This window comes from Plodia interpunctella, chromosome 7, assembly GCF_027563975.2.
Source record: "Plodia interpunctella isolate USDA-ARS_2022_Savannah chromosome 7, ilPloInte3.2, whole genome shotgun sequence".
NCBI lineage: Eukaryota > Metazoa > Arthropoda > Insecta > Lepidoptera > Pyralidae > Plodia > Plodia interpunctella.
This window is the reverse complement of record NC_071300.1, coordinates 11,194,795-11,222,638: the sequence shown is the minus strand read 5'-3', so window position 1 is coordinate 11,222,638 and position 27,844 is coordinate 11,194,795. Positions and strand designations below refer to the sequence as shown.

Sequence of the window (27,844 nt, the reverse complement as noted above, 5' to 3'; positions counted from 1 at the left end):
ACTAGAAACCTCGTTGGGATAGGTAGCTGCATCTACATCATAAGCAACAAGGCATGCTTGGGACTTAACCCTCACAGGTAATAATTTGTAAATAAATAAACTAAGGTAATAAATTGTAAATAAATTAACAGTTGATTTTTACGTGTTGTGTAAATAACAGTTGATTTTGTTTGTGTAGGTAATATTTCGAACGATTTGTGCGTATACCTACTCATCGACATGCGCGGGACTTGAACCTCAGCCTCAGAGGTAAACATTTGTAAATATTATTTTTCAATTATTATAAATAAGCTGATTCTACTTTTTAATACGCCTACATTAAAAAATAATAATTGGATAATAACTACCATGGACCAAAATAATACCTAGCTGCCAATAAGAACAATGACGTTATTGTAATCGTTATTTCGATATTAGAAACCTATCTAAAGCACGTAGGTAGGTATTTGTTAATTATTTTTTAATGTAGCTAGTCCTAAGCCTGGTAAAGTATGAAGGGATTGTAGAGTCAGTACATGTACATATGTACATACCTACCAATACATCAAATAATTATCTAGCGAAGAAATTAAGTATACCTACCTACTAGAGTGCGCGTCGCGTCGGCCTGCTTTTCGCTTTTATAAATGTCGCGATTGAACGATGAAAGCTAAAAAATTCATTATTAATTAGAGTATTGAGTTTTATCAAAAGTCGTAGAATAAACGTTGTTGCTTATGATGTCATGTACCTATACCTGTGAGGTTTGTGAGTTTGTATGAGCAGAGAAAATAATATGGGTGTCTTAGTTTCGCTACTTTTATTTTAAAATTATTTGCTATTTTAGCTTTTTTAAATTACCTATTTTAAAACTTTTCATTAAAAATAAATAATATGGGACTACAAAAATTGAACGTTCGTCAAATTTTGTGGATTTTGGTTACCTAGGTATAATATTCAGCGGGTGATTTAGTGGCACAAAAATGGCTAGCCTCTCTGCATGGTGATAAAAGTTGAATAATCCCTCTCCAGAAACAAAATTAAAAAATGAAACAGGAACACAATTTTATAAACAATCGATTTATTTCGTCTCTATCAAAAGAAATTCGACTCATTCTTAATAGCATCGCTCGTCGTATAAACTATAATCTGTATATTATTTACAATATCGTAAAATTACACAAGAAGTCCGCCGACTCCAGGGAATATGACGTATAGGACGCATCGCATCATCGGAAGAGATCGTGGCGACAGTGAGGTCAGCGCGGCGGCGGCGGCGAGGACCGCGGCTTGGCGGTCGCGTATGCGATCTCCGACAGCCGCACGTCGATGGGCGCTCGCTCGTCGTATAGTGTGGGCGCCTGCAGGATGATGCCCGCCGACCCCACCACCACCGCCAGCGTGAAGATCCACAGGAACAGTCGATCCAGCACCATGGCCACGTACTTCCAGTCTTCTTTCACCTACGATTAATGTATTCGCAATTAAAAAAGGTTCAAGATTGGGGATGCCGTGAAAAATATAAATAAACAGAAGATTTAATCTTACATAATCATAATGATTGAATACATCTTTCAATTTATGTTTGCTCTGTTCAGTTTTTACTGATTTGTAGTGAAAAGTTTTAAAGCAAGGTCGAAACGGTATCGACAACAAATAAACAAGCGAAACCGATCTTAATAATTAAGTCTTTCGAGATCGCTTCTGATACTGACCCTCGTAGACTCTTCCTCCTTGCGCGTCTGATCAGCGATATAGTTGATGCCGTCAATGGCCTTGTGCAGCTCGGGACAGCGGTGCCAGCGGCGCAGCGCGTCGCAGAGCGCGGGCGCGTCGTGCAGACGGCAGGCGCGGCACGCGGAGCACGCGGCGACGCCGCCGCCCGGCGCCGACGTCACCGGCACCGGCGAGCCGCCCACCTCCCACGGCGCGCCCGCGCCGCCGCCCGTCACCAAACCCGCACTGGACATCACGATATATAACTTCTCATTATTTTAATTTTCAATGTCTACTGCCGACTGCAGAAGTTTCTTAAGTCGAAATTCAACATAAGTCTTTGGAAAGGAAGGTAAAGGTATGCATAGTTCTATAAGCATGATTTTGTGATGGTAGAAGAGTAAGTAATTTAAAGCCTCACAAGCGACTGCGGTGTGGGTCGAGGCGGTAGTGCGGGCGGCGCATGACGAGCAGCCGCGGCAGCACGTGGATGAACACGCGCCGCACCCACGGCGCCATGGTGTGCGTCTGCGGCGAGCGGAAGTGCACGTTCAGCACCACCACCGTCACGCAGATACTGTAACGTGATACATTATGTCATCAAATATTTAATATTTGACTAAGGTTGTATTCGCATAATTAATTGTCATTGTCAGTGTTAATTTGACACATAATAATAAACGACTGCGGAATCAGCTTTTAAAATAACGTATAAATATAGGTATAAATAAGGTATACCTTACATAAATTAGTAAAGGTACTTTGGAAAAGTTTTGTTACCAAAAATTCTTTATTCTTCTCCCTCTCTTACTTTCATGCGTTACGGTTTCATTCAACAGCCGTGCCTACCTACGTCTTAAATATTAAAATTCAGCTATTATTATTTATAGTGTTTTTATATTGACGTTAGCCGTCTACCTGACGCCAACCCTATAATACCTGCCAAGGTTTGAGAAATCCATGGGAGGATATGGAGTCGTCCCATTCTAAGGTAGCACTCGCCAGTTTTAGTAAAAAATCATTATCCAGATTAACCAGTAAATCAATTAAATATACACATATACATTTCAGTCACCTGAAGGTGTCGAGGATCATAGTGAACAACACGAACTTCCCCAGCAGCGGCACGACCAGAGACGTCGGCGGGATGATCTCCGCCAGAAGCAAGAAGAACACGGTGAGCGACAGCAGGATAGATATGGACAGCGATACCTTTAACATAAACAATATAAAATTTTATGATGTCACCAAGTTCACACAGGTACAGTTGACGTTAAAAAAATCTGTAAGCAAACAATACTTTAATTAAAAAGAGCATGATTAAATGGGTGTACAGACAATCATAATTACGCATATAAATTCACCTGAGTTTCATTGGAAACAAAACTGCATTGGTTCTGCATCGGTAAATGAATAGTAGCTTCAGGATATTTACCTTTTCGCCGCTGTCCGAGGGCAGGTAGAACACGAGCACCGTGAGGAAGGAGATGCCCATGCACGGGATGATCAGGTTGACGGTGTAGAACAACGTCTTGCGCCGCATCGTGATGTTGAATGTGATATCCAGGTAGGGCTCGTCACAACATGTGTAGAATTTTTCATTTCTAGGAAAATATGAAGTATTTTATGTGATAGTAGGAATTCCTTTTGATCCATGTGATTTCGATGTTATTTGTCTCTCTGGTTTTATATTAGTAATTCAGTTATATGATAATACACATGTAGGAAAAATATTAACTAACCGAACGGCTGGTACTTCGAGGATATCCCATTCCACTGAAGTATAGAACTCGGAGAGATCAACGCCGAGCTCCACCACGTTCGTGCCGCGAGCCTCGTCAATGTGTCGTAGGTCAACCTGTACGTAAACAGATTTATGTAGTGATAGATAGATAAAAAATACAGTAGTGCTAATGTAGACTATGAACAATCGCTTTCTGGAGGAGAGAGTTGAAAGTTAATCTTAAAAGTTTCAACCTACCTGAAAACCATCGTATGTCCAGGATCCAAATTTCATGACACAGGTCTGCTGGTCGAAAGGGAAGTACTCGACGTCGATCTCGCAGGATGACTTGTAGATGGCGGGCGGACGCCACTCCACGCGGCCCGTGTAGTTCAGCGTCGCCTTGGTGGCCAGTGTCACCTCGAAGTTGCCGTCAGCACTGCAATAAAATAATTATTCACATTTACTACACTGTTATAACAAGGAAACGCGAAAGAAATGCGATCGACACACACAATTTCACAGCGGACGGACCAACAGCAAAACGTAAGGAACACGTGCGCACTTGACACTCATTTACCTCAAGTAATCCCACTTCAATTTATGTACGTTGAGTATTGTTAATCTTTTCTTTTTTATTATTTCACATATAAACTAAAACTTTTAGGCGAGTAAGGAAACATTTTCAATAAAAAAAAACACTGCTTAAATCACTGAGATTTGTCTACAAGCCAATCCATTCTTATAGGTATATTCAACTGGATTGGCCCGTCAAATGGAATCTCGGAACTCACTTGTTGTAGAGCACGATGTCCGGCCTCCAGATGTGGTCGGAGGGCACATGAAGCATCTCCACGCCTCCGTATTCACGAGGCTCCCACGAAAGCTTGTAGTCGTACCAACTCTAATTCACAGAAGAAAAACCATGTTTAAGGACTAAATATACTTAATGGATAAAAAATTATACATTCTTCAGGACTAATTCCTGAAGAATGTATATTTTTTTATTTGTTTGGGATTATTATTACATTTGAGATTTTTTTCTAAAAATTATATAGTACCACTCACCTGTTCTACCCAGAGATTGGTTGTCATTATCTGATTCTTCAGATTCTGTAATGTAAAATAAATGTAATCATTTATATCACGCCCAGAGAGTGTCCGTAAACTACAGAGAGTTTATATAAATACTAGAGGTTGCGTGGGGGCGCGAGGTGCGCGCACCTCACGAGGTAGTCGTGCGGCTGTAGTTTTAGTCACAATGTTTGTTGTCGAGTCGGATTTTTCCGGGACAATGGGGTTACCTAAAGTTGGCATGTCATCCATGTATAAAGTGCGCAGCTCGGCCTGTGACTGGTAACAATGGTAGAGGTGTCTCACCACGTCGATGAGCTGGCTGAGCTTGAGCTTGATGCGGACGGTGAGCGCGTCGCTCACGTTGAGGACGGGCCGCACCAGCTTGTTGTAGTTGCTCAACAGGTCGTCGTAGAGTCGCTTGGCGTCCGGGTTGCCGGCGCACCCTGCACCGTCACAACATGTCACAAAAACTCACAATAATTAAAATACGAATGTTGATGTTTAAATGGCAGATGGTTAATTGGAGCCATAATATGTCGAAGGCACTTGCAGTGCCTGATTAAACTAGGTAGTACTGCAAGTACCATGTTTTGATTTAGGACCCCGTTTAGGAAATATTTCACATTTTCCACTCTTTACCTAGTGGTGATGAGTGTTAAAAAAATAATCAAAAAATTAGGAATAAATTCCTAGTCATGGTCATTACTAATTAAAAAAAGAAAATGTGTTTCACTGTTATTGTACCATGTGTAGGAAATATCTTCGGAAACTAACATTGCGGTTAGCCTCATATGCTTTTGACCAGTTATTCGGACCTGATAAAATATCTGTTGTTATTAGTCGTCCGGACTCGTCATTTTTTCTGTCGTTCGCTGAATTGTAATAAAACATTAAAGTATCCAAGGACGAGCTGAGCTGAGGACGAGTGATTACCGGCGCAGGCGAGCGTGAGCAGCAGCAGCAGGGCCGCGGGCGCGGCGGCGGCGCGACGTGGCATGTCTGCCGGCGCATGGCGTCAGCGCATCGCGCCGCGGCCGCGCGCCCCCCGCCCCGCGCCTCGCCTCGACCGCGCTGCCTCGACCGCCTTCTCTGTCACCTGCAACCGGGATATTACCAGGACGGGTTTCCATTTATTGGATCTCTAGAGAAAGAAAGAAATTGACTAGTTACAACTGACACCGCGTCAGTGAAGTTATAGTAGATTAGTAGTCAAGGGCTGTAAGGCATCAATTGCAGCTCGACATATATATAGTTTGAGGTATTATATAGTAGCTATAGTTTGATGATGCAATTGATGCTTACACCCGAGCTAACTACTCTGCTTCACATCTCGATTGCGAGGTAAGTAGCAAAAAACGTAATTATAAAAAAATCCCAAAAACAAACAATATTTAAAGTAAAAGTTTTCTATTCCCTTCTTTCATTAATAACAACCAAGTAAAGAACTTTTTAATGTTTTTTTTTTCAAGAACAAAATTGAGCTTCGCCGTTCGATACCTATTTAAAATTGATAACTATTATATAAATACGAAGACATCCTTGGTCATTGGGCTGAATGTCTATTGCCAGTAGGATGGTACGCGAACTTTTTGAAAGAGTGAAGTGTTTTTTTTTTTTTAATTACTTACCGCCCTAGGGCTTTTCTAGCTACATTTTTTCTAGCCACATACACCCTAGAGCGCTAAGTGGTCACCCACAAGCCCCATTTGGGGGTGATGAGGACCTACTTACCGAATATGAGAGATGTAAAATATTTTTATTTCTTTCTTCAAACTGATTCATTATATAATTTAAAAAAAACATTTACTTTATTATAAAAATAAATAAAAATGGAACCTTGTTCTATCTAATCATGGTAAAATTACTTTGATTTGCATAGCAATAATGATCGGAATGTTGATCGTAAGGAGGCTATTTTCGAAATATTGGGTTTGACAAAAGTACCACAATGACCTATCAGTCTCCCGTATAGATCCAACATTTGACACCAGCCTATAAAAGTCCCATTGAGATCAAAATGCCGAAAATTAACATGCCATACAGAATAAAGTCCTGCTGTGATAAGATAAAATATTCACTAAAATATAAAAAAATAGTTGGCCCAACATTCGCACGGTCAGTAATGCTGCTTATTCTGCTGCTTATTTCAAGTTAACGCCTAAAAAATCGATTCCACGGTGATGTTCGATCCAATAGGTTTGCTCTAGGAACGCATGTCACGGCACACAGTTCGCAGTAATTTACTTATCGTGTAAAATATCATTTGTAAATGGATTATCATGAATACTTCAATGTACCACACGATTTACTCTTACTGTAAGTATGATGAATAAGATACCCACGCACACATTTTAAGGTAATGGGAAAGGCTTGCTAACTAAGTTTTACAAGTATGTAGATGAAACAACTTTCTAACTTCGATAAGTACCTTAGAAGGCAGAACACAATTTGGTTGTTATGGTATAAAATAAAGCTCGTTAATATTATGGCGAGGAAACAATGATTTTCAAAAGAGAATCCGGAAATGAGCGCGCGTAATGCCTCCGGCGATTATTGTTCTCGACTGTAGCAGAACACTCTTTGTAATCAATTTTATAATTTTTATTAATGAATGCCAATTTTGCAAAGCATTTTTTGAAACAAACAATGACGTTTAACATCTACATCATCCCGCGCTAATGTGTTCACTGAAAATTAATAAGGAATTACAAGGTACCTATCAACTCATTCACAGTAACTCGGTATTTTTTTAATGTCGTTTAAGTACCAAAACATATTAAATCGCAATTTACAGGATTTACATCTCTCATGTTCGGTAAGTAGGTCCTCATTGCGCCCAAACGGGGCTTGTAGGTTCAAATAAGCGCTCTAGCGTAATAATGTAGCTAGAAAAGCCCTAGGGCTATAAGTAATAAAAAGAAAACACTTCACTCTTTCAAAAAGTTCGCGTACATCTAACCATCAAATCAATCAAACTGGCAATAGACATCATGCATTCAGCCCAATGACCAAGGATCGCTTCGCTATTCAGCCTAGTCTTCGTATGAATATAATAGTTATCAATTTCAAATAGGTATCGAACGGAGAAGCTCCATTTCGTTCTTGAAAAAAAAAGTTCTTTACTTGGTTCTTCTTAATGAAAAAATGAGGGTATATAAAACTTTAACTTTAAATATTGTTTGTTTTTGGGATTTTTTACAATTATGTGCTAATTAGGAAAAAACAATTCTTGTAAAGCCGGTTTTTTTTTCTACTTACTTTTTGCTTTTTTTCTACTTACTTAAATATCTCGGGCTGCAATTGATGCCTTGCAGCCCTTGGGTACTAATCTACTATTATTCGCAAAATTCTCATCTACTTGCGTGTATTTTGGAAATAGGAAAATTACGTATCCCTAATTTTAGTTTTATTATTTGGTATATGACGTCACGTTATGCGCTATCCACAACGTCACGCGTGAACAAATGTCTAGCTATGCCGCTTCCTTCCGGTCCTGGTAGAAAAGACAAACCTAAGAAATGCTCACTTGATATCGTAGAGTTTCTTATTACTCCACCATAAGTATTTAACACTTTGACGAAAACCCCACATATCTGTAGATAAAAGAGGATTCTTTAGATTCTTTACATCTTCCAAAATTAGTTATTGTCTTTGATAGATGGTTGATGATTCGGCTATTGATTTTCATTCAACATAGTGCACACACATACGTGTCTTATACGTAAAAACTGCATATAAATGATGGTTCAAGATGATAAGGTTGTAGTCCAGTAGAAACAATCCGCATAACGAATTTCCAACAAATTGGACGCGCGGAGTGCACTTGGTTGGAATAAACAAGCCCGGCAGTCGTAACATCCGAGACTCGGGCGCGCCTTGTGAGTTATGGTACGAGTATTGTGCGCGATTTCTTTGTCTTTTTCTGTTGCAGCTCCGACTTGGCAAATTATTTGCACTAGTATTTTAACAAAACCAATATTTGACGAATGCGCTTAAGGGATATAGTCCTTCGTCCGAAATAAATAAAAATATCATTGTCCGTTTTAGGTAAAAATATCAAATTGGTAAATCGAATACGTGTAGAAGATTATTAGTAAAAAATATTCATAATCGAGATAAAAATCAATTAAGAAAATATACAGACACATTGCAGCTGGATAAATTTTATGATTGTTCAAAGTTGGTTGGGGAAGTCCATTATAAAAATATATCAAATAATAACTATGATGTAATCTTTAACCTACGTAACATTAGGAGGGTACCTATCTGTATGTTTGTCCTTGGCATCGTAGCAGCCAAACGACTGAACCGATTTTTTTTTTTTTAATTTGAAAGAGAATTTAATCGCGACTATTTTTGCTACGTTTGCTCAGTCGTTGTGTGTTCAGTCGTTTAGAAACCGTCAGCTCTTTTCTAGCAGATGAGAGGATGCCAGCAACTTTGGAATAGAGAGTTTCTTAAATTTTTAAATAATTTATATTAAAAAAGCTTTAATTTGGGACATTTGTAATTATAAAGTCATCATTAAGGTTTTTCCATGTCGATTCAAAATTTCTTCCGAGTAGGTCTGGGAGTAAAATTCCATCAAAGGAAAGGCTTTCAAGGGAAACTTCAAATTCTAATCAAACTATCACTATGTTATCTCAATTTTAACTGTTGGCTAAAGACGTAATATTGTATCTGTTTCATTTAAGGTGGTTCTCTAACGAACACAGCTTTCTTTGTGTATATATGCCAGAACGTGATGTCACGGGCGATTGTCACTTGGTATGGAGCGTTTGGACGAATCCAAAAGTACTTATGTGATTTTATTATTCATATCATCTAAAGCATTTATTATTTCACAGATATTTTAAAATATTTTACACCTCTTATATTCGGTAAGTATGTCCTTATTACCCCGAAATGGGGCTTGTAGGTGACCACTTAGCGCTCTAGGGTAATAATGTAGCTAGAAAAGCCCTAGGGTGGTAAGTAATTAAAAAAAAACCACTTCACTCTTTCAAGAAATTCGCGTATATCTAACCATCATTCTGGCAATAGACATCATGCATTCAGCCCAATGACAATAGTCATCAATTTGAAATAGGTATCGGACGGAGAAGCTCAATTTCATTCTTGAAAAAAAAATTAAAAAGTTCTTGGTCATTTTTCATGAAAAAAAGGCGGGAATATAAAACTTTTACTTTAAATATTTTATTTCAATTCTTGTAATGCCGGTTTTTTTTCTACTTACCTCACAATCGAGATGTCAAGCAGAGTAGTTAGCTCGGGTGTAAGCATCAATTGCACCCTCGAACTATAGGCGACCTCGCTGCGCTCGCGCGCCTAAATATCTTGATGCCTTACAGCCCTTGGCTACTAATTTACTATTGTAGTCTTTCCAATAGTTAACAAAATAAAAATCCGTGAACTAGCCTATAGGCCGACCCCTAGACCCTAGATCGCTAAATGTTTTTTACTTAAATGCATTGTTTTCCTTAACATGTGTATATTAGTGTGTGTCACAAATATTCACTTAAAGAAGAACTTAGGCTTTTCTTTAAGTGAATATTTGTTTTAGTAAGTTTAGGACATTCTATAGTTTAATAACAGAGTGTAATTGTGTGAAGTGAGTAAATATATTATTTAATTATTTTATTTTCTTGGGTTTACTTGTGTATCAATATATTTTTTAATATATATAAACCTATTCTAATTTCAAGACAACAACACGATGCACAAGATATAGCAATACATATATAACTACAACTAATAAATGCGGAACTAATACTGTTAAAAACTTCTACCTTGTAGAGTTACGGTTGTGGAGTACGGTTGGGGAAGTTATTGGCAAAACGAGTTTGAATAGATGCATTATTATGTTGTGGCAAAATTTGATTAGAACCAGTCACCGAGAAAAGTGAAACAAAGTAATAGCTGCAAAGTGCGGTCCACAAGTTGCCGTTACTCGGAACAACGGCGCCAAATATTGAATGTACTGTTTGATACTTTAACCAAATCTTCATTCTGATGCTTTTTAAAGAGACTGAAGTAATCAGTAATAACTAAGCCAAGAAGTTTTTCCCTTCACAGCAAGTGGACAGATTCGCAACTGGACAGATTCTCAGGTGGACGGATGGGTGCATACACAATACACAAATAATATAATCAATGGCGATAGTTCTTTAACATCACATCAGTTAGAACTTTATTACTGACAGTGATTTCAGTTATAACCCGAACTAATGCAATATTTTAACCCCAAATTTCGGAAACCTTCGTTATAATGTTTTTGAAAAGTAATACTCCTTTACTCCCAAGTAAAAAACAAAGTTCATGAAAGGTAAAGTGATTTGTGCAGAGGCTACGTTTAATGTTAAAACGCCTGAGCTCGACATTTTAATTCGTATAAGTTTGAACATAACAATGCAATATCACGTCAATTTTGTCGTTTTTTGACACGATAATATGTTTGTTAAGGGAAGCTTGGACACCTCTGGCTTGGAAACTGAGGCGCATCAATACTAAATTTGTTATTGTACTTAAATAAAGTATAACTCTGAGTGAGGTTATTTACAATAAAACTGGTGAAGCAAAATATAACTACGAGTTTGACCGAGAGGGTCGCATAATCCCGGAGCGCAGGTATAAGTACGCGATAACTGGCTCGCCCAGCTGATAGGGACCAGATAAATCAATCGCGCCGGTGTCCGCCCGAGGGATTAGCCGCTGCTCTCCACTTTTTCCATTCATTTTTTTATTTTCAAAAATACATTTCAACCTAGTCTTTCTAATATTTTAATATTATCATCAACGTATATAATGTAGATCGGCAGAATTAAATTTAAAAAGCAAACATGTTGCTTTCTATGCAAATTATGTTATTCTGTTCTTTCCTGATCTTTGGGCCGTAACGTAATGATTCAAATCAAATTATTTATTTTGTTAAAACAGTTTATACATACAAGACAGAGTTTCTCTATTTTCCGCCTAAAGCATTATTATTTATGATTCTAAACCCAATCCAAGCATTTGAAATGGTTTGGTAATTTTGATGAAAATGTTCAAGATTTAACTGACCTGCCAACAACTTGTTTGACTTTAGTAACATGATAAAATACAATTAAAAGCAGAAATTCGACGCGACGGATAGATGAACACGGGAGCTTCGACCATAATCGGTGGTAAGAACAACGATCCAGCAAGCTTTTAGTAAAACTGGAGGATATTATACAACAAGCTAGCAAACTGTCGTTATTTCTGTTTTATTATTTTCAAGAGCACTTGTAGTAGATATTGCGTGTGAAATCTTTCCATTAGGAAAGATCTCGCGACATCACACACTATTATATCATCGCTTTTACTACTATTAGTAGTAGTAGTAGGTAGTGAAAGTGAATATTTTATCAGAAATTTTCCTTGTAAGCGTAATTTCGTAAATCTATTGCACAAAATTTCAAAAAATTTTTTTCTTTGTTATTTCTCATTGCAACATTTTAACCAGAAGTTTGTCACGGCCAGCAGCGTATTATTTATATTGGGTCCATTATTAGGGGCTTCGTTTTTATTTGAGGTGCAAGGGAGAGGTACACCAGATCCGAAGCGTCTTGCTCATCCGGGCAATGAATCTCCACGATTACTTATGGCAACGATTAATGAAATTCATAAAACATTCAGTGACAGATGGATCGATGAATAAATTTTACAATATATCGTGGGTGCGGAAATAATCTTATTTTGTGCAAAGTGATACTAAGATAAATAAAAAAGTAACATGTGTTGTGCTCTAGGAATATTTTCTTCGACACAAAGTAAATATTCGAGAGGTCGCAATAACTTCATCAGTTGGAGCACGGGACCTTAGAAGTCCCCGTGCTTCACCCAGGTGGAGAACTTTAGTGAAGCACGGGTCAAAATTCGTCGTAAATTAAGATCTGCGAGCTGTCTGCATTTGTACAACCTTCAACATACTGATGCAACGATTTGTCGCTCGAATGATCGGTTCAATTGTTTCGTTTACTTTCAAAGACATCGAATCGATTTAGTGAAATTTATCATTTGAAATAAGCTGTATAAGTTTCTGTTTGGATTATTCTGCATTTAGTACATAATCATAGTAATTAATAATTCGGGTTCTGTTTAGAATCGCTTGAATAAATTGAATAGAAGATAAGATCCAGAGGTAAGACGAGTTTTATTTTGTTTACGTAATGTATTCGAAAGAAAAGAGCCACTTAGATGTGTTTTATGATAATTGGAAGTCGTAAAATAAGTTCCACAAAGCGGATCGTTCAAATGACAATTTCTTGCCTGCAAGCGGAGACTAGTGAGCCATGTTCAGACGTGGTCGTGGTGCCGGGGACGGGTGAGGTAGTACGGACACAGTGCACGTGCAGCGTGAGACAGCGGCAATCGTCAGCGGCGGGCACGCGGCATGACTCGGGCCGGCGGGCGCCAGGAGCGGGCTCTGCGCGGAGACTGCCGCGCGCTCGCGGCGCACGCACCACGCCCGCCACGCTCCCGCCGACGCCACTCCACCGAGTGCATGTACAGTACACTTTATCCCGCACCCGGTCACTGGGGAAAGCGTGAAAGCGGAAACGTGGAAAGCGAGTCAAAGCACCCATCGATACGAACCTTTTGACCATACAGAGCTCGGATATTCAAAGTGATTTCACATGACATTTCCGATATCAAAGAATGCGACTGCAAGAATACTTACATAACATTGTAGGTTTAATCAACGTAAAAGAATCTTTTAACAATTGATTTCTTCACATCCGCCGTACTTAGATACCATTATTTATTAAATTTACATATTGGTAGATAATAAGTAATTTCACAAAGAAAGTACTTGTTCCGAAGTAATTTAAATTATGAGTACCAAATAACTTTGGTGAAAATTATAACTTTTCACGAAGAAACTGAGAAGCAGCGCTACTCAGAGCAGATATAAACAAAAACAAGTTTGCCACTTTCACGCTTCGTGCTTCGTCCGAGACTTTCACATGCACCACAGCATGCACCGACCAGAAGAGGAAGAGCAGGCAGTACTTTGAGAATAAACGATCGATATTTTATAGGTATATGTTTTGTGATATAAAATATATAAAATAACGGGGATGATATTCTTATTATTTTAAATCGAAGTTTGAAATCTTTAAACTCAAAGAAAGTGTGTACACTTCGGGCAGTGAATAAATAAGACATTGCGGAAAAAAAGGAAATTAAACAAAGTATTTTACTACTACCTAAAGAAATAGATCAGTCTGTTTTTACAAATACCTTTTGCCAGGGGTACCCAATCTACGTAATTATTTGCAAAACACGTTAAAGTTTCACAAAGCTCCTTGCTTTAAAAACGAACAAAATATATCTATAATTTCTTTTGTAGTGTTACATTCAGAAATTAATTAAAAAGTAGTTTGATTTTAAGGTTGAGGGTTTCGAGCTGAGGTCACCACTTAATCACACAAGGGCGAATCTGAGAGATCAAGTCATTTAAAATTTGACACTACCTTTTGGTAAAACAGGGATTATATCACGGGTGAGGGACATAAATAGCTAAATTTCCCTTGTATATTTTTCTTAGAAAATGCAAATTTTCTTCAGAAAAGGCACATTACTAAGGTCAATCTCCTCGTCACTAGAGGCAGACAAAGTCGAGGCCGGAAGCGCCAGCTCGTCTGACGGTGAAGCTCGCTAACTAGCTGCGGAGAGCCGGGGCACTCACACCAAGCTGCATCTCGCTGCTCAATGCTGCAATCATGACAATCTCACCGACCACTTGTCAGCATAACTAGGAGATAAGTTCTCAGCTCAGTGAAATAGTAGTCAGTCAAATAGAATCAAGTCTCGCCTAAGCCGTAATCTAAAACGAAGATGCCTATATGTACAGAACTAACGATACTATATTTATCCTGATTAATTTATTACAGACTAACATTTTCCCGTGACTATGCCCGCGTGTATTTCGCTTAGGAAGCGTATCTATATCAGCTATTAGACATTTGATTATGTGATGGATGCACGTTATAAAATAGGTATAAATAAAATTCTATTATAATATATGACACGTTATAATGCCTCTGCTATATCTGGTTTCTCGTCTCGTGTTTCGCCTGATCTCTCATACCATACTTGTCCCGTGTGTCTCCGTGTTCCGTCCCAATCCTTTTGTATTTTAAAATATCAATCAATACATATAAAAAACAGTAAAAAAGTGTTTCTGTATATTAAAGATATTTAAATTAAAAAAAATTAAGATCGATTGAGAATCAGTAATAGAATAAGAATTTAAGTCTGTTTGTTTGCACACGCTAATCTCTGGATCTACTGGACGGATTTGAATGAAACTTTTTTGTTGTATAGCTATAAAGCCTGGTCAACATATAGGGTATAATTTATTTTGGAAACTGGAACAGCTCTACCAGAACCTATAAAGACCAGCTAAACTGTAAGTCACCTTAACAAAAATTGTTCGCCCTGATGAGCATTTTCTGATGACGTATAAAAATCGGAAATATGGAACACCTGATGATGAACTCCAACAGACCAGCTCCACTATAACAGATATAACAAAAGCATCTTAATTAAAGTTGGTCATCCTGATGAGCATTTTCTGTAGACTTATAAAAATCGAGGATATGGAACACCTGATGATGAACTCCAACAGATCCGCTACTATAACAGATATGACAAAAGCGCCTTAACAAAAGTTGGTCAGCCTTATGTTATTTTCTCTCTAATAATTCTACGTATATCTTACGAAAAATGGTTCGGCTACGCGAACGAAGGATTTTTGCGGATTTTCGCGGATTTGTATTCATTGCGCAAAAAACAAAAATCATGTTTACAAACATTCCGTCTTTGTAATTGTAGATTATTATATTGTATACAAGTAATTGCCAAAATTAAACAAATATAATTATCCATGGTAGCATTACTTATCATCAACAGTACCATATGCAGCGTTAAACTAATCGCAGAAATTAAATCATTTATGCGGTCGTTTACAGATAATCAAAGTTCAAATCGAGAATTCAGGAAATATTGTAGTCGATTCATTCTCGAGTGACGACGAGGGCGACATTAAAAATGTAGGATATTAAGCGGATCTGGCGGGGCGGCGAGCGGCGCGGGCGGTGGCGGAGTAATTTCCGCGCACTCGGAATCAATTAAAACTTGCATCTGATCGGAACCACAGAGATAGTGATCGCCGCTCGCCGCCGCCGCAGCACATAGCCAGTAGGATCACTCCGAACTCTAGACACCCGGAATTGTCTTTGGTGCTGTTTTGTTTTCTAATATTTAAGGTTTGTCTACTTTGAAAATAAATTGTTTCTTTTTTGTACATTCTAAATAGCTTCTACCTGTTCACACTGTCGTTGATCATCGATGTGTTAAGTGATTATAATAATGACGTGAGTAGTCTTACTGCATTTTCCTCTTATTTTCCGCCGCACTACTGGCTACGTGTACTGGTACTATGTCCTATCAACTTGAATTAAAGAACTTTCAGTTAGGTAGTTAGAACTTTAAATGAGTAAATGTTAATTCATAAATTATCATTTACTCATTGCTCAATACCAACTGAATTCATTATAAACTTATGCTTGTCGTTGACCTGATATATTTTGTCTGAGGGATCGATATTTAAAGAATCACGCGGAGTACATACCTTATACTATATACTACCTTTTGCCCGCGGCTTCGTCCACGTGAATTTCATGCCTTAAAAGTAATGAAGTAAAATCGCGTATTCTGTAAGACTTTCAGACATTATATGATTAAAATTTATATTTATTCTCATTTTTCCTTTTTATCCCACTTCCTGCAAGTAGATCCCGTACCGTTTCCTGCATAGTGTACTATCATGTTTCTCACAATTTGTCCCACCCCGTCTTCCACTAGGGGCGAATTTCTGAGATAAAAACTACCTTATATTGTGCACCGTAACTTTCTTAATTTTACACTGAAAATCCCATCTAAATCAGATAACCCGTTCCGGTATAATTAGCCTAAATAAATCAGACAGACAGACAACTATACAATACTATACAACTAAAAAATATATATTTCGATAATAGAACCGGGAAAAGAGATAGGTAGTTTATTAGTTCGGTTCTTGAGAAAAGCCTCCGACAATTGCGGCCACTAATTTTAAAGTTCTATTACCTTAAACTTTAGTTGGTAATGTTTGTATGTTGGTAAAGTTTCAGAGCACGTGTCCGACTCAGACGCGGAGGTGCAATGCTGCACCGCCGGACGGCGACGGGCCCGAGCAATGGAAGTAATGGCACATAAAAGAAGAGCCAAATTTAAAATTACTTACAAAAATCAGTGGATTGCGCGAAAGCGTAACATGAAGGATTTTATTTATTTATTCTTAGGAGAACCGACAGCTATATTTTGTTACAAAATGGAATAATTTGTGTCTCACTTATTTTAGGAAGTTGTCTGATCCCTTTCAGCGTTGCGCGTTGGCGAGAAATTAAATTATAGATATTTTATTTATCCCTGCGTTAATTTCTCGCCCGCGGATGTCATACGAGGCGACTAAGGAACACTAACTAGGCAGCTGATAGGAACAGTATTATTATTTAGACCGCTATTTTCAACCCTATCGCAAATAAATGAATCGAACACAGTTAATTAAAGAATGTCAACTTCGTATTAGTCTCGCGGGGTCTCTAGGTATGGGTTCTAAAGCAGAAAGTGCGATGAACAATTTTCTTGAAATATATAGGTATATAGTGTTTATATCTTCACCTGACGCTGGCAGCGGCGAGCGGCGCGATCACAACAACGTGATACGGTTTGAGCAGCAATAAAGCTCTCGCCCGTGCTCGTTACCTCCATCAACGCGCTCGCTGTTATTGGCTCAAGGCTCACGGCTCACGGCTCACGGCATCCACGATATAATCTAATAGATCGGCAGCCGGCGAACAGGATCACCTTCACAATTTCGTATACAGATATTAGATGTCAAGATAAAGTAACAGAAGCATATTTATTAATTTGATTATTATTAGCTTGGGCTTCGCTCAATTCCTAAGTTTGGGCTAGATATTATCTTATTACTAAGTTGTAGTAATGCTTGTGACTAGTTCATAATTGGGCACTACACTATAAAAAGCTCAACATTCATGTTGGGTCCAGGGGTCAGTATCTCAAAATATGGACTCACTTGTAACTAAAGTGTTATTTTTTCATATTTTATCAGTGCCGTATTCTAATAACTTGTTAGATTTACTTATAATAACGGTCGCTCAAAATGAAGACGAAAATATGAATAACGTGATATCTGAAAAATGATAGAGCAAAAAACATGTGAGGTGCTATTTTTATGAAATATCGTAGGTAAGCGTGGCGGGGAGCGGGGCGGGGCGTGGGGCGGCGCGGGGCGCGGCGTGACGATAGCAGGTCGGCGACACGGCGCGCAAGATAGCGACCTCCGGCCGGTAATCTCGAGTGTCATAACACGCTCCAAGGGCCGTTTATCTCCGAAACCTTCCCTCCTAACTCGCACTCCGCCGCAGCCCCCCGCACTATCGCTGCAGCAAGTCTTCGAAGATAGCGCCGAAAGGTTGCACAACGACATTAATACTAACGAAGCCCGTCTACACTTGCGCCGTATAAAAGCCAGTGTTCGGAAACATTTATATAGCTCTTTGTATTCACAAAGTTTCAAAATAAACTAACAATATCATTACTGGAAGTAAACTATTTTAATCGTGTTCATTTAAATATTTACATAACACACGAGGTGTTACGTTACATTAAAATCAGATGAGCAGCTTAACCTTAATGTTTTCAGAACTAGCTGCAGCCGATTACATCGCTCGGAACTAAGTTTGGAACTTTAGTTGGTCGCTGGGTATCACTTGCGATAGGTAGGTAACTCGCATTACCTTAACATTACTATGTTTATAATTTGCTAGATATTAACCAATTTAAAGCTTCAATTTTATAATTTTATTAATAGGTACGAGCAGGCCTCTGTTATTTATAATGAAATTGATTTTTCGGAGTTACTTCAACAGTTATAAAACCTCAAATTTTAGGCAACATCAGTCTTAGTTCTATATAAAATGCAAAAATATAGCAACTTTCATTGGTCAGAATGTAATGGCGGTGGGCAAACACTGGTCCAGAGAAAGGATGCCGGTTATTTATCACCTGCGGCGACACAGATTGCAGCTTTGTGTGTGTATTTATACATGTGTGTGTGTGATAAATGGAGGAGGGACATTTTGTACGTTAGCGCGAACAATTATGTCAAAGCGTTTATTTATTATTTTGTTAACAGATATAAATACAAATTTATGACTAAATTGATTCGTAAATATAAATATAATTGGTAAACGGCTTGAGTCTAGAGCAACAGCACTAGGTTTTTATATCTCCTCTATTCGCTCATCATCATACACCTGCTTCCACTTTCTTCCTTATCGAGTGTTATTATTACCGTTTTGTCAGATTTTATTCAAGTCAGTCATCAAGTGGATCCATTATCTGATTTTAATGATTTTGCTAAACATGTGGAATAATATCTGGAGTTATTATAATCTGGTCGCAAAAAAGTGTGTGTGAAGTGTCTTGTATTGAAAATATCTAGGGCGCTGTTAGGTTGCAGTTATTCAATTTCGATATCTTCATGTACCTCCCTTTGACAAAAATGAACATTTAATCGACCCGAAAGACAAATAGGGTAAACCATTCAAAGAAATTTTAGAATAAGAGCTAATTTTGTGCAAACAAAAAGGAACTTCGACTTGAATTTCTGTGAAAATAAGATCATCTAAATATGGTAAATGTTGTTATAGGGGTTATGAGGTTCATTTACTATGTCTTTATGAGTTTTGTACGGTACGTAGGTAGATACATCGCAGTCAGCATTTTTATTATTGCAACAATTAGGGAAATTCATCCGAAAAAATGTGACTGCATTAACAATAAAGCAGTATACCAAACTATTTGCATACGTATAATGCAAAGTACCTAAGAATAAATATAATACCTATGTTTACTTAAATCACAATGTGTTATTTGCAGAAAAATGCAGCACTTTTCACGAAAAACTGGGCGTTCATTAAGCAAACAAGCTCAATAGCATGGATCAGCTCCCGGTAGTTCCCGCAACAACATTGTGCGACATGGGGTCACTCACCAAGGTTAACTGACAATCTGAACCGATTCGGTCAAAGTATTAAGGATAGCGCGACCTCGCCACCGCTTCCGGGCGCGGAAGTTGCGGATGCTGCTCTCCCGTCCCGCGGCCGCGCACCCTCACCCCCGCCGTCGCCCGCGACCCGCCCCTGACCCAGTTGTTTGGGCCCGGTGCCATGACAGCGGAGTCACGCAGGATGGACTGCCTTACGAGATACTTTCTTTGATAATGTATACTGATGCCAACTCTGGTGCATGAAAAATTCACTTTTAGAATATACGTATAATAGAGCGGGAGCGAATCATGATGACACATTTTTTTACCTAGTAAATATTCAATCGATCTAAAAAAAATTTTTTATGTATAAAATGTGTTTATTTTCTCCTGATACAGTAAAAAACAGATCAATTACAGATAATGTAACAAAGTGTGTTTAGGAGACCGGAGCCTGCGTTAGGCAAGGCCTGCTCCACGGCTCTCCTGTATAGTTGAGAGTAGACTATATATATATATATATATAATAAGTAGGACATGCGAAATATTTATCTTTGAAAATATTTGAATCCCAACCAATATTATAAATGCGAAAGTAAGTTTATTGAAATGACACATGGGGTACTTTTTATCCCGAAATTCCCACGGGAGAGAAGCCCCGGGGCGCAGTTATACATATTTTTTTACACTCCTCTGACCTAGGAAATCTGAATGAACTGAATATAGCATTGCAAACAAAAGAATGAAAAAAATTTCAGAATCTAGTTTTGTAAGAATTATATCCGAAAACTAAGTTGAGCATTAAAAAATCGGTGAAGTGCATCGAGGATTTATTTGTATTGTAACACTTTCACAATATGTACAAATTGCAATTTGCACTGTAAAGGAAAAAATCCTTATTAGAATAGTTTTTGCTGTTGCCGTCCAATATAATTGGGTAAGATGATCAACTACTCTTTTCAAATAATCGAGCAAGGAGCTTGTTTTCCTCAGTCAATAATTAAGAATTACATTCGCAGTAACGTTTTGAAGTATTCATTTATTGCATTCATAGTCAGTGCAGGCTATTCCCTCTTATTATATTATATATAGATTATATTATTTCCCAGGAGACAGAACCGACAGACAGACAGGACCTAGTATGGAGATTACAAGTCAAATATCAAAATCACCTGTGTTAAAATTATATGCATATCCATCCACACTGAGGTATGGCTTAAACAAGACGATCTATCGATTCAGACTTCTATGTGTACGTTGTACAACACTAAGCGCACAATTTATTGTTTGTGCGGCTGCCCCTCCCTGCCTCCGCCCCTCTTGCCCCTCTTTCGAGTATCAGAGTCAGACTTAATCTTAATTCGTGTCACATTGTCACATCTCCATCTGCGTTAGAATGGTGCTAATGAATGATGGAAACTATTTTTGTGAAATGGTATTTTTATAAGGTTGGGAAACTATATTTCAAACGAAGGAGCATTCTCCCTTCCTTTCACAGGCGTAATGTACAAGCAGTCACATTTACAAAGGTTTGTTTATCCCGAATCCCGGAAATATTCTGAAAATCGTCTTTTAATAAATATACCTTTGTATTAAGATGGAAAAGCTACTGTGCAGAGTGTAATGCAGTTTAATGAGTGTATAACACGAGGCTTGCTAAAACAGATGCACACATATTCTGTAAAACACAGTTAACACTAAGTCCTAAAGAATTAAAAATCTCTTGTGTCCATTATCGGCTGGAACTCGACCACTGTAACGCTCCGCTGCGCTAACTGAAGCTAAGTTTCGAGCAACCAATGGAATGTTGTCATTCACTCAGCACAGCATGCGTGGAGATCGCTGGGTGGAGTTTGAAGTCTCCATTTCATACATTCGTAGACAGCTTGTTAATATTGTTGCAATGCTAAATTCTTCAGTTCTCAATAAGATACCGGGGAACTGGTCAGCTCGATCTCTTATTAAATTTTTTCGTTTGGTTAATTATATATATTTTTTTTTCATCAGCACTCGATCACAATCATAATATGTTTCAGTATACTTTTGACTTTATTATGTACTTACATTGTTATATTACTGATAAAAAAATAAACATAGGGTTACCATTACCTTATGTATAATTTTTCGTCAGTAAGTAGTAAGTAGTTCTTTCAAGGGCTTACGCCCTTCTGGCATGACAGGGCCCAACACTGTTTGAATGTCTTTCAGCGTTTCTTCTCAGCAGTGGTCGTTCCGAAATGCTAGTAGTTTGTAGCTTTGGTAAATATAATTTAATTTAGAATATGCCTAGAGAAAGTGCCTGTGAAGCCCTAATTTCTGAATAAATGATTTGATTTTGATAATAGTACCTATAACGTTAATGATAATTGATGACATATAAAGCTCACAAACTACTATAAAGTTTTGAACGAGGAACAACCGCTGATGAGGACAGGAATCATGTCGCAAACAGAACTACTGCAACTCTAAAGCTGCATTAGTTCGGAAACCGGACTATCAGCCGAACTACTATCACTAAAGGAATGTATCATGTCTGCAAACTGATATGTCTGATATGACTGCTTTCTGAATATTTGTAAGTGAATATACTTCTTTACCTCAAAGAACGTTTCAATTTTCTCAGTGAGATCAATAATCGAGAGGTACGACAAAGCCTTAACTCCTTTCGCCAAGATATTCCTGTTCACGTGTCCCAGTAAACCCTACCCAGTAAACTTAATAATATTAAATAAATGCTCGACTTGGGATAAACAGATTAAATAGACAAAAAATATAATAATATTAAAATAAAAATACATAGGAGAAATAGATAAACAAGGCAGACAAGAGTCAATGTTGTTGTTATAGAATAAAAAATCCTTACATATCATAATACAGTCCTCTGCCGCGTCTGTCTGTCTGTTTGAGATAAACTCAAAAACTACTGCACGAATTTTCGTGTGGCACCAAGAGATAGGATATACTTGAGGACGGCTTAGGTGTATAATGTATAAGTATTATGTTTTTACCCGAGCGGAGCCGGGAAAGCCCGCTAATACAAAATAAATTAAAAATCTTCGTTTTACTCTTTACTCTAAAAACTAATTCTATTGCGAAGTTCAGCAGCGGTTCGCATTAGATTTATGAGGACTCATGTGTAACACATATAGCTATGAAAAGCGGTATTCTCAGTCGTGATCAAGGAAGGGTTTTCAAAGAGCCAGTAGGCGTCCCTCCACGTGACGTGTGCGGCGGAAACAGTGCGTTACGATTGTCGGCGGGTGATTGGGAGCTTCCGGTCTGAAGCTCCGACTCACCGGGGCTTTGTCGAGCTTACAATGGTGGCTGGTGAAGGGAGACGCGAAACAACTTGCTGATAATTGTTGCAAAGTGAATGTGATGATTAATTGCAATTGAAATGTTGTGGATGAGGAGGAACTAGGACTCTCTCGATAGTGAATGTACATCTTTCTTTCAGTTATTATGGTCTAGTGCCTAGTCGTATTGGAAAGTAATATACGAATAAACTTTAGTGGTTCGAAAGAAAATCAAATTGAAATAAATTAAACAATATAACATTTTATATAACTAAAAATTTAATATTTTAAGCTCTCACCTAGAACACCAAGAAAGTTATGCCCTGAATAAATTGTTTAACAAAAAATACTTTGAACTTTGGAAAGTTCATAACATCGGAGTCGGTAGCGGCCGGCGGAGCGACGTTTGTGAGTTGAGTTTGATTCCTTTTTCGGAAGGGACAAAACCAAAACTTAAAACGAGGGGAGAGATCTTTAAATAATTTGAGAAAGATGAGTGAGATCGCTCATTCGATCGAGAAAGAGCTACGAGATAGCTGACTATGCTACGACTGGCTACGAAAGCGCTACGAGATAGCTGACTATGCTACGACTGGCTACGAATGCACTACGAGATAGTTGATCGTGCTACGACTAGCTACGAATGCGCTACGATATAGTTGACCGTGCTACGACTGGCTACGAATGCGCTACGAGATAGTTGACCGTGCTACGACTGGCTACGAAAGAGCTTCGAGATAGTTGACTGTGCTACGACTGGCTACGAATGCGCTACGAGATAGTTGACCGTGCTACGACTGGCTACCTACGAGATAGTGCAATAATAATAATTACTGTAGTACAGAAAAAGCTGCGGTGATAAACCATTTTACAAAATTTTTGTGCTAAATATTCGCTCTGAAGCAGAGAATTTAATATTGTAACAACGAAATTTGATAGCATCAACGCTTTGTTGTTTGTAGAACATCAGCAGTTAGCCGTCCTGCAAATATGCCGAGATTTTATAATTTATTTTGTACCAAAAATGACGCACATTTTACAATTAAATAATATTCCAACTTTTTAAAATACGAACATGAATTTCAAAGTTTAATGAATAATAAAAACAAATGTGTACAGTATGTATTTTGTAGGTACTTACTTTAGCAGCACCTCTCTATTTACTGCCTGTCTCTATCTAATAATATCCTGTCTCTATCTTTGTGTACATAAACAATGAATTAATAAATTGTTTCAGAAAACATTGTCACCCCAGAGCCGATTCGTGACATTCTCGCTCGAGCGAGGACGCGCCGCCGCGCGGCAGTGAGGGCGGCTGCTTCGGTTTCTCTGGCCAAGTGCGATGTGTGACGCTAGTCTTTTATAATATAAATGCTTCGAATATTTTTACTCTGAAGTCATAAGCTTTACTATTCCCTAACACTATTATTAATTTCGGTTTTAACTTTGTAACATCGTTCGTCATAATTACAATATTTTTCATCTCATTTATAACATGTGAAGTATGGCTTTACCTGATTATTGTGCACACACCTACACGAGTCGACAAAATAACAACACGCAATATAACTATCGGTACAACAGTTTTGATGGTCAGATCCAAAAGCATAACAACGGTGATAGAATGTGTTCGGACGGGAGGCTGTGTGCACAGGGACGGTTTGTGATTGAATTCGCTCAGCAAACTCGCTCGCCAACCAACATTGGATAACACGTATTTATACAAGCAATTAGATAATACGTTTACCTCTCGCAGCAGGGATACCATCTAACATTATATTTGGGGCAAAAATACATTTATTGTATGTATATATGTTAAAATGATCTTTTTCTGATTGATCCGGGTCTTGGATGTTTATCTATATATGTATTTGTTATAAAATATAGTATCGTTGAGTTTGTATCCCATAACACAAGTCTCGAACTTACTTTGGGGCTAGCTCAATCTGAGTGATTTGACCTAATATATTCATTTATATGTATGTTTGTAACGCGATAACTTTCGAACCGTTTATTTGATTTTGATGAAATTGGATATGCCATGCAGTAGAATTTTTAAGTTCGTGGGGCATCAAAATCGGTTCAGTCATTTTAAAAATATTCACAATTTTGTAAAAAAATATTATGTTCACGAGATCTAAGTTCGCGGAGAACAACTAGCTCAGTAAAGTCTACTTCTCACTGGCATCTCAGTTCTGTGGTCTAGAAGAACAGTAACATTGGGAGTCAAAAGTTATATTTCCAAAAAAAGCGCTGCCGTCATCTCTTTTAGGTACAGCATAAATATTGTTAACGGATATATGATTTTTTTAATATCCTTCACAGATCCATCAATTTTATTTGTCCATTGATTTCTCTTTTGATTTTGTATTAAATATAAACAGCATGCTGTGAAAATGTGACGCGCTCAATTGTGTTCACATCGAATGCTGCACCCTTTGCACAAACTGCATTTAAATTGAAAATACATTTTATTTTTTAGGCCTTACACTTTCATCAATAGTTTGTTTTTAACGGAAACTGTTAAATTTTAATAAATACTTATGTGTATTTAAAAAGTATTTGTAACAAAATTAATAAGTAAGGAAAATAAGTTTAGTTTTATTATTTTGTTATGCATATGAGTAAATATTTTTCAATAAACATGAATTATTGGCTCATAATAATAATAGAGTAAAAGAAGTGCGGCTTCCAAGATGAAGTGTACTGGCGAAGCACAGAGCTCTGAGCGCTCAACACCAATTTACCTAATGGCCGTCGCTTTTGCTTCTAAAATTAAAAGTCAAACGGAGTCGGCGCCGCCTTGAGCTTGCTTGGTCTGTTATTAAAATAGCTGCGTACAATTTTCTATCTCACGGTTTTGACGTTTACTTAAACTTTGCCACACAGCTTGTTTTGCATGTTTTTCTTCTTGCCTAGATCGTAAAAGTGATTGGCAATTACTTATATGATTTTACTAGTGTCGAACGTAATCTACGCCAAGTACCTTACATATACCTATGGATTATGTATTATTTCTATTAAAGAATTATTTTTTGACAAGCATTTTGAAAGTACAAGCTGCATTAAATCTATCATTGAACTTCCAAATTATACATAACAAAATAAGAGCAATAGTCAACAAAGATAGTCACGTAACATTTTCGCTAGAGCGTAATAGGCAGAAAAGTGTGTGATATTTTTTGACATATATTGTGTAAGAGTTGGGCCACCCGGGCTCATAACGAAAGACAATGCGGCGCGGACAATGCGCGCCGAGGACGAGCGCTGGGTTCGAGAGCCGCTCAGGTGTCGCGAGCTGGCTGAGAGCCCGCGCTCTGCCGACAACAGTATGCTTTATATATAGGTAACTCAATATAATTCATAATTTAATTATTTTAACTAAACTAAACTAATATTAATATTTATTTCTTTACAAATTATTATTGCAAAGTTTAAAACTATTAACACCTGTGGAGAGAAACATTTATCACAACTCCACATAAATTTTTTAAATTTAATTCCGACGCCAATCAAGGCAGGTTATGTCTACGTACAATGAAATTAGATATAAGAACTATTCTGTTTCAAGAAATGATTCTGATTCAAGGAAATTAAAAAGATGAGAAGAGGAGTTGAACGTCCTGAAAATAGAATCACAAACATATTTAGACGAAAATGTCACATTGTATGTTCGCGGAGCCATCATGCCGCTGGAGGACTATATAACAAAAGACCACCAGTAATCAAATCTCTGTAATGTAATCCGCGTCATCCGGCGAGGCCACCCGGCCAGCTCCACTCGCGCCGGGAACACGTGAGCGGGAACACACCTAATAGTTTGACAACACACTTCAGAGTTGCAATTCTAAAATGTAACAGGCTAGATGGACTGAGCGCGGTACTGCCACCCGAAAAATGGAAAGCGGATACAAGGACATCGAAGATAAAAATTGCTGGGAAGAACTAGAAACGTACTAGTACAAGATAAGGTTGACTTCGCCAGAAGAAGGCTATTATTAAACAGCGCTTAATAGAAACCAATAAATGTGAAATAGGAAACATGTCTGTCACATCGGCTGACTACCAATATCACAAATTTTACTTTATTACTGATTTAGTCGCTGAGTCTTCGCCAAAGCAATGTAAGAAGCAATATAAGAGTTTTATTAAAGAATTATAACTTGTAGAAATAGAGAACGTAATTGATAATATAATAACCTTCGAGTCAACGTTAAAATTCAGTGCTTTTTCTCCAATATCAAAACCATAATAGTATTTGAATAGGACGTATGCCAGCAGCAGCGAGTTCTCGCATTACGGCTAACTTGGCTCAAGTTATTCTTGAGCAGTCAGGTCTGTTCGGCGACGCCAGCTCGCGGTTTCTAACTTATTTCATTTCAATCTTTATGTACAGCTTTAAAAAAGCTCTCAACTATTATTTTACAAAGTCTTATTTCAGTTTATTTTTTTAATTAATAAATGTATATAAAATGTCTGAAATATAAATAAGCATAGCAATTGAATATTACGTATTATTTTGATTTTTATTACTTCAAGTTTCCTTAACATTTACTTAGTCCTGAACTGTAAGTAAAGTCTTATGTAAACGTGACAACGTAAATAAAGAGTTCACATTCAATTACTGGTGAACGGTGTTGCGGCTGTCGATGGACTGATTTGACAGCGGCCTGTGAAATACCGCGCGCCCGACTGCGGTGCGGAATCCATTTATACGAGAATAACATCGCACGGCATGTGGTCCCGACTCCCGCTGGAATATTTTAAACTTTGTATCTGAATTTTCACTGGTGAGGGATTGTAACTATTTTTTCGGTTTTTTCTATTTTATTTTTCCGAACCTCAAAAAGAAAAAACGGAACCCTTATAATATAGAATTGCAAACAAAAGAATGAAAAAAATTTC

At 37.8% G+C, this 27,844-nt stretch overlaps 1 protein-coding gene across 1 annotated transcript; it reads right to left on the bottom strand.

Annotated features, from left to right (window-relative positions):
* Positions 1 to 1,054: 1,054 nt before the first annotated feature.
* On the bottom strand, positions 1,055 to 12,991 carry LOC128671368 (acetylcholine receptor subunit alpha-like). Its single transcript, XM_053747799.2, has 12 exons — positions 12,788 to 12,991; positions 5,429 to 5,591; positions 4,799 to 4,938; positions 4,487 to 4,531; positions 4,213 to 4,322; positions 3,677 to 3,857; positions 3,438 to 3,553; positions 3,131 to 3,299; positions 2,771 to 2,907; positions 2,117 to 2,272; positions 1,695 to 1,941; positions 1,055 to 1,442 (listed from the first exon to the last, which is right to left on the bottom strand). Exons 2-12 carry the CDS (start codon positions 5,490 to 5,492, stop codon positions 1,239 to 1,241), a joined length of 1,569 nt encoding a protein of 522 aa, XP_053603774.1. The 5' UTR covers positions 5,493 to 5,591; positions 12,788 to 12,991; the 3' UTR covers positions 1,055 to 1,238.
* Positions 12,992 to 27,844: the final 14,853 nt, after the last annotated feature.